The 7,560-nt window shown below is 37.2% G+C and overlaps 1 protein-coding gene across 3 annotated transcripts; it reads left to right on the top strand.

Moving 5' to 3' along the window:
• Nucleotides 1–1,261: 1,261 nt before the first annotated feature.
• On the top strand, nucleotides 1,262–3,705 carry LOC104586219 (F-box/LRR-repeat protein At3g48880-like). Of its 3 annotated transcripts, XM_010243377.3 has the most exons (4): nucleotides 1,293–1,379; nucleotides 1,511–1,670; nucleotides 2,445–2,794; nucleotides 2,980–3,705. In XM_010243377.3, exons 2-4 carry the CDS (start codon nucleotides 1,617–1,619, stop codon nucleotides 3,524–3,526), a joined length of 951 nt encoding a protein of 316 aa, XP_010241679.1. In that variant the 5' UTR covers nucleotides 1,293–1,379; nucleotides 1,511–1,616; the 3' UTR covers nucleotides 3,527–3,705. The 3 variants fall into 3 exon arrangements, with proteins under 3 accessions (XP_088752499.1, XP_088752498.1, XP_010241679.1); XM_088896373.1 differs by lacking the exon at nucleotides 1,511–1,670 and having other exon boundaries at nucleotides 1,262–1,374; XM_088896372.1 differs by lacking the exon at nucleotides 1,511–1,670 and having other exon boundaries at nucleotides 1,265–1,379; nucleotides 2,447–2,794.
• Nucleotides 3,706–7,560: the final 3,855 nt, after the last annotated feature.

The following is a 7,560-nucleotide window of genomic DNA, read 5'->3' as shown; positions in this document are numbered from 1 at the left end:
GTTCTCCAACGATTCAGGGAGTTCGGATATGGATCATTGCCAACATGGAAAGGACATGCTTTGAAGATAATGGACCGATAAGGCCGGCCATTCCTGAGTATCTCAGACATGAAACACAGACTCCTACACCTATAAAAGGGCTTCAGCACTAATTCACAAGGTACTCTGATCATTCTGTGCAAAACATCTACTTCTTGCTCTCAATTTTCTTATCGCTGACTTAAGCATTGGAGTGCTCAACCTAGATTCAACACCCCAAGTACTCTGATCATTCTTATCTTGTAGTTGGGTGGACTGGCCTCATCAACCCATCCGTTCAAGCAGTCCTCCAACAAGGAGATGGACGGTTCTTGCTGCAACAGTAACCAATTAGGTAATAGATATTTTTATAGCAAAACATGGTTACATGCATATTAAATTTCTTATTTAACCAACGGTTGCTTTTTTGAGTGGCATGTTTTCCTTCACCCTAACCTGACCTACAATCTTTCTACGCGAACCCAACTTAATGATATATAGTTTCTTCTAAACCCCACCCAACTTATAGGGATTTAACCTGTTACCAACCAAACTTTCATCTTTTCAATTATATTTTTTCTATAATGCATATAAAACCCAAATAAAGATGGCAATTTAACCCACCCCTAATGGGGCTTCAATTTGCCTCGTCTCAATTAGGAAAATTTTTTGACTGTGATTAAGTTTAAGGCAAGCTTTAGGAAACCCAAACTTTGGTGACCTAAGGCCAAGGTGGGGTGGTATTTGTGTTTGCATTATGATTTATAAAAGGAAGTGTACAAGTGCAGGCACAAACAAATACAGCAGAAAACAGGTATTTTAAAACACGTGTAATTTCATACACATGAATATTTACACACGTGTAAAAAATTTGTCAACGACTTAATGGAAGTGCACCCCACGAGTGCAGCGCAAGCAAGAATACTATTTCTAGTTTCTAACTTTCTGTACTATTACATTCAAAAAGAATTCGGATGAGCGGAACGCGATGGCTGTGGAACCAATGATGAGGATATACGTCGGGCCAAGTATTTTATTACTGGGAACTTTATTATTGGTTCTACAGCCAGCCGAAGAGCAATCGCGTTCAGCCAAACCTTTAACATTGTTGCCTTGGAAATTTGATTCCTTCCCATGCAATAGGAAACGAATGGGCCCTGGCCTTCTCGATTTGCCTGGGTAGTTCCGTAATTTCGTAAGGGGAGGTTTTAGAAACTGAAAAGGACAAGGTTTTTGCCGGGTATATATAGTTATGCAGTCGTTGGTTTTCATTCATCGTCGTACAGAAACATCGCAATTCGCAAGGAGAGGGTTTTGGAATTGGGACAGGAAGAAGCGATCGACGATCTTAGTCCGGTCAGGTATCTTGTTATTTTCTTTTTATTTTTGTTTTCTATTTTCTGCTCTTCTTCTTCTTCTAGCCCCATTAATTTTCCTCTCCCCCAGTGTAGAAAATCCACCCCTTTTTCCTACGTTTACTGTGTTTTCTTAGGGAGAATGACTAATCAGCCCAAATCAGAATTTTATAGCCCCATAGTACAGGGGAATGCATCCTGACCGTGAATTGATGCCAAATTCAATTCTTGCTGGAATTGAATATGTCTATGAGTATACATCATGCTGCATCAGAAATCCACCAAAAATGCTTCCTGGTAAGGCCCCTTAAGAATTAAGAGTAATGGTCTGGGATGTTGCATTAACTTCTGCTAGGAGCTTATACCTGTTAGAGGAGACAGTAGCTTATACGTGTTAAGGGAGCCTTGACGACACCATTAGTTGTTTGGGTTGCCAATAATATAATTGGTCTTGTTACATTAAACAATGGGTGTAGTTGTGTCCTTCAATGTAAGAAGAGATCTCATCTTTGATGTCAAAGACTGTGGGTGCAGCGTGTTGTATTGCAATGCTCACATTTCTGCAGAAGCATATTTATAAATTTGATTTGAAAAAAATGGATTTTTTTTCCTACTAACCAAATTTGAAATAGGCAAGTTGTATTCCTGCTAACCAGGTTAATTGCCTGGCTGATCATATGCTCCTCTTCCACTGCTCTGCTCTTAAACTAAAATGGGCATTTATTTGATCATAAGTTCCATGTGACCTGGCTATCTACATTTTTCATTCGTTGCTTTAGTCTTCTAGAGAAACCATCAAGCCAGAGCATATTAGGATGAATTCCATTTCTTTTTCTGATGATACCTCTGATAGACTACACTATCAGTTAATAAGGAATTTATTTATTCAGTATTTAGTTACTATCATGTATTCCTGATTCATCTTTTGAATGAGGCATTCCACTCATTCCTTTGATGGCCATGTTGTTCAGATATAATATTTGCCCTGGTAATTGCATTTTTTTCGTGTAAGTTGAGTTTTCACACCACAACACTTGCATTTCTCCTCTAACACTAAGATTTATTAAATAGAGGGAGTGGAGCATGGAGAACAAAAGCAAGTGGGAGCTACTAGACATGGATTGCTTGGTCAGCATTTTTGAGAAAGTGGGCATGGATGATCTACTTCTGTCCTTGCCCTTTGTCTGCAAATCCTGGTATCGAGCTTCTCTGCAACCTTACTGTTGGAAAGTTTTAGATATTCAACATCTTCAGTCAATGGGTATACTCTTCACCAACAGATTTGTCTCAACTTATAGAATTAAATGGTTCTCATCTATGGGTCTTGTGAAGCTCTTAGTAAAACTTGGCCATGGATCTTCTGTTAAAGTAATACTTCCTGATGAATTTGCATACGAGGAGCTGGTTTACATCTCAGATAAGTAAGTATAGTATGACCTCTAGCCTTGCAACGGAGCTTCATCTGTATAATAATACCTGGTATTGGTGGCTGCATTTGCTATGACATACCTTCTAGTAAATATGCTACAGTTTATGTTGTAACAAGTCACCTTGTAGAAATTTACACTTATGTAATCTTGTTTGACTGTACTCAAACTGCTTACAGGTGCCCGGCTTTGAAATTCCTTTCTCTTCCTGCTGCATGTATACTCAAGGATATAGCTGACAGCATCCCAAGCCTTGTTCATAAATGGAGGAACTTAGAACATCTTCATCTGGACTATATACAACTAGGTTTCCCATTGTCCAAAATCGTTGAGGAAATAGGCCGACACTGTAAGAATTTCATTGGCATTAGTGTAAATGCTGGTATTATTGATGACGAAGCAGTTTCTGCAATTGTTACCTGGCTCCCTAAGCTCAGGACCTTGGATGTGAGAGGGACTACCTTTTTTGGGATAATGGACATGGGTTTTACTCTATCAAAGAAAAACTTGCTAAAGATATTGGGAGGCTGCAAAGAGCTGGATTTCCTTGCAGTGAGAGAATGTAGCCAACTTAAGATTGATAATGAGATACTGAAAAAAGCTTCCCATATCAAGAACTTTAAGTATGAAATTTTGGATCATTCAAGTGATTTTGGTTGGGGACCTAATTATGATTATGATGACTATTGTGATTACTGGTTAGAATATTATGCTGAGGCCATGTAATCGAAGGTTAATGTACAGGGTCGTTTCCTAGTATTTGGTTTTTTTGTATGGTTAAACTGGTTGTGGTTTTGCATGTCCATACTGGCTATCATGAGTTACTGTTTATACTTGTGAAGAATCGCTTTTGCTTAGACATTTTTGAACAATCACTTTGTGAAGAATCACTTCTTGCTTGGGCATTGATTGACAATCACTTAATTTTAGATTTTTATGGACTCAGTTTTTTGTTGGATACATGTCAGACTCGTAACACTCCATGGATTCTCGAAGGAAGCTTTTATGTTATATTTTTCTCTTTTCTTGCTTATTAGACATAAATGAATAACTAATATATACAATGAATGACATTTTCCCCTAAATTGTTACAAACAAAGATGATCTTTTAGACCTATTCTCTATAGGTTTATAATGAACTCAATATGTAATAGTTTATACTTCTATATGAATGTGTAGGCACTTGTTTCTCTATCTTGCCAAGTAGCCAAGACTGTCCTGGACATGCATCAAATTCTGATTCCCGGGTCCATGTCCATATAATAATGCTAAGATATAGGCAAACACCAGAACTCAATTCTTGAATGACTTATGGTTTTCTATGGTTGTTGATTATCCTAATTTATTGATTTAGGCCCCATTTATCTACACTTAATTTATTGATTTAAGTCCTATTTATCTATCTCAAGTTTCGAAGTATCAATACACCCAATATGCATAAACTTGCATATCCAGTGTTTTCACTGAGGTTTTAAAAACTAACTTGAAAATGGAACCGCTTTGATCACTGATTTTCGGATCCTACAATTCAAACTGTTGATCAGTTAAATATAGATGTAATTTACTTTCTAGAAGATTAGGGTAAGATTATAAGGGATCTAAGATCTCTCTCTCACACATAGTGAAATCTCGTTATTTTTAAGCCTCCCTCTCTCTCAAGTGGGATGTCTTTGGATTAAGATAAGAATATTTGATTTTTTTTGTTATTTTAATTGTTAAAAAATATTTTTTTGTTAAACTGTGAATCATTATTTAGGTTGAATCGTTTAACAGTTCAACAGTATGGGTCCGGTTTGTTGACCAATTCAATTGATATTTTTGAGAAAATTCGGTCCAGGTAGTAATCAAAACTGGATAGTTGGTTGGTTCTTAGGTCCAGCGGTTTGACCGCCCGAGTCAACAACAATTTTAAAACCACCGTTTTGATCGGCAACAACTTTTTTTAGCGCTTTTTTTAGGTAGTCAAGGGGTTGGTCTTGGACTTGCCTACATCCTAAAAAGGCAAACAAAACAAATAAATAACCCAGAAGGTCTTTATTTCTTGTATCGACAAGCTCTTGACAGGATACGATTAAGGGTGTATTCTAAATAAGCCAAGTTGATAAACATGAAGCTTGAGTTCAAGATCGAGTTTGATGCAAGCTAGAGATTTCAACTGGAATTTTGATTAAATTAAAATCTCATATGTTTGAGTTCAGCTCAAGATCAACCATGAGCTAAACTTCTTATAAAATATAAAAAATTAAAAACTATAAAAATTATTTATTGTTATACATATAAAAAAATTAAAAAAAAAACATCACTTTATGCTTAATTATCATTGGGTTCGAATTTGGCTCAATTTGCAAATTAGTCTACATATTGGATTTGAACACAGCTCGAAGCTTGATTAAGTTAGTTTTTCACGATCCAAACCTGAATAACTTGTGAAAAGCTCAATCTATTCCACCATTAGATAAGATATGCCCAGCACATATTGAAAATTTGAACCTTGATCTATCTATTGTCCTCACACCGTCTTCACAACACTAGCAGCCCGGCATTGTGAATATCTTTCCATGAATGAAAAAATAAATAAAAATATGGAGATAGTTCCAAATGCATAGCTAAATATAGTGAGTAAGGTGTGAGGACAAATTTTGTGAGAATTTCATTTTCCAATCGATGTATTGCAATCTATATGTCATACCTCTGTGCCTATCTTCTGTGGACTGAACTCTAAATTTCCAGAATAACTCAACCTTGCTACCTTAAACCTATGCATCCTTCCCCATTAGGCATTGCGCTCATCTGGGATCAAGGTTCAGAATCTCAAAACACATGGGCGCATATTGGCTGATAAATAGTACTTGATGAGAAATAAAATAATGAAGAAACACGAGTTTCTATTAAAATCAATACGTCAAAATTTGTGGTTCAATACTTCCAATACTGTGAATCGTGACTGAGATCAATCACAAAGTAGATGGTATAAAATGTTTGATGGTGCAGCTTCTGATTGTGACCATCCGTGGTTATCAATTAAGGAAATCGTTGCTGAGCTTTCTAAATCCATTAACCGTTGCTGGAATGAAGAATCAAAAGCCACTACTCTTTTTGAAAGCTAGCTTCACACTGATTCTTTGGACCTTCATAGTCCATTCTATTACACTGGAAGGAGACGCAAGAGGTATCACTGCGGCTCTGTTAGAGTCAATTCCAATCCCTTGGCACATACAGTCTCTCATTGAGGATTGCAGCTCTCCCTCCTTCAGCTTTCTCTCATTTTTATTTAGGTCCACAATGTTTATAGGGATGCCAACTTGGCAGCACATGAGTGATGAGTTGGCCCACATTTCTTTCTCCCTTCTCCTGGGGGGTTTTGCTGGTTTTCCATACGAAGGGATTTCATGAGTCCTCGCAAAATCTGTCCTCATACCATCTTCACAGCCAGGGATGGCAATTTTCCCTATTTCCCCAATCCCCGTGGGGATTCACCCCAAATGGGGCAGGGATGGGGATGATTTTTCCCCCATGGGGATGGGGGGTGGGGAAGTTTTTATCCCCATTAGCGGGGATGGGGAGAGCACTCCCCACCCTGCAGGGACCCCGATCCCTGCCCTGTGGGATCCCCACTATATATATTATATGCATACGTTATATATGCATATATGTACATATACATCTATATATTAATATTTTTAAAAATATGGTTGAATATGTTTGAATCTTTTCTAATAGGATTGTAAATTTTAATTATTTTATTTTTATTTTTTTAAATAAAATAGAAAACAAAAACAAAATAGTTAACATTATAAAAAATCACGGGGAATGGGGATCCCCACGGGGATAGAGATCTCCATGGGGACAGGGATGGGGAGAGGCTCCCCGTCTCCGCCCCGCCCCATTGCCATTCCTATTCACAGCCCTTGCACTCGTGTATTATAAGTATATTCGTATTTATACTTTTCATTCATGAGGAGATATTCCTAATGTATGATTGCAATGACTGTGAGGACAGTATGATGACATATTTTGTGAGGACTAAATCTAAATTCCTTTTAAACACCTAAGTTTATTATTCTCATTTTACTGTCAGATTAAACATAATTTTGTATCCATGTAAACTGGTTTTTAGTGATAGAATCAATGGAATTAATTCATGTTTTTAAAAAATAAAAAAAATTGGAAATGCATACATATTTTAGACATGTATAGATATAGATAGATGGATGGATAGATATGGTAAAAGGACATAGATATGATTTGATAAGGAAACTCCCAAGAATAATATAAATACACATCAAGACGATAAATAATGTATTTTATTAAGTCCTCCATCATAGAGAGATTAGACCTGAATGAAAGTGCATGACAAGGGAGTGGAATTTGCTCATAACAAAAATTGTACCAACACGGTACCAACATGATCTGTATTCACGCATCGCACCATGAAGGTAGGACCCACTATAAGAATGGGGGCTCAACATGTCTACGATATGGGAAGACGGATCATGTTGGGAAGTGTTGGAACAATTTTTTGTTGTGGATAGATACAGCCTTCATGAAAAGTTCAGCGCAAACCAGAATACTATTTGGGCTTTCCCATACAATGGTTTTTTTTTACAAGCCCAAAAGAGAAACGAATGGGCCCCGGTCTCGTTCATTCACTAAGAAACTCCCAGCCCAGGTAAACATACGAAGGAAATGGAAAGGGTAATTCCGTAATTTCACAAAGGGAGGTTTTAGATGCTGAAAGGACAAAGGAGGTTTTTTCAGAT

This window comes from Nelumbo nucifera, chromosome 1, assembly GCF_055504915.1.
Source record: "Nelumbo nucifera cultivar China Antique chromosome 1, China Antique-T2T, whole genome shotgun sequence".
Lineage (NCBI taxonomy): Eukaryota > Viridiplantae > Streptophyta > Magnoliopsida > Proteales > Nelumbonaceae > Nelumbo > Nelumbo nucifera.
Note: the sequence above shows the minus strand (reverse complement) of the source record. Positions and strands in the feature narration are given on the sequence as shown.

What these genes read in the sequence shown, in the direction of transcription:
- LOC104586219 (XM_010243377.3), top strand. Translation starts at nt 1,617, where the DNA reads ATGTCTATGAGTATACATCATGCTGCATCAGAAATCCACCAAAAATGC. An exon ending in TCCACCAAAAATGCTTCCTG is followed by an intron (nt 1,671 to 2,444) that starts GTAAGGCCCCTT and finishes TTTATTAAATAG; the next exon opens with AGGGAGTGGAGCATGGAGAA. An exon ending in CTGGTTTACATCTCAGATAA is followed by an intron (nt 2,795 to 2,979) that starts GTAAGTATAGTA and finishes AACTGCTTACAG; the next exon opens with GTGCCCGGCTTTGAAATTCC.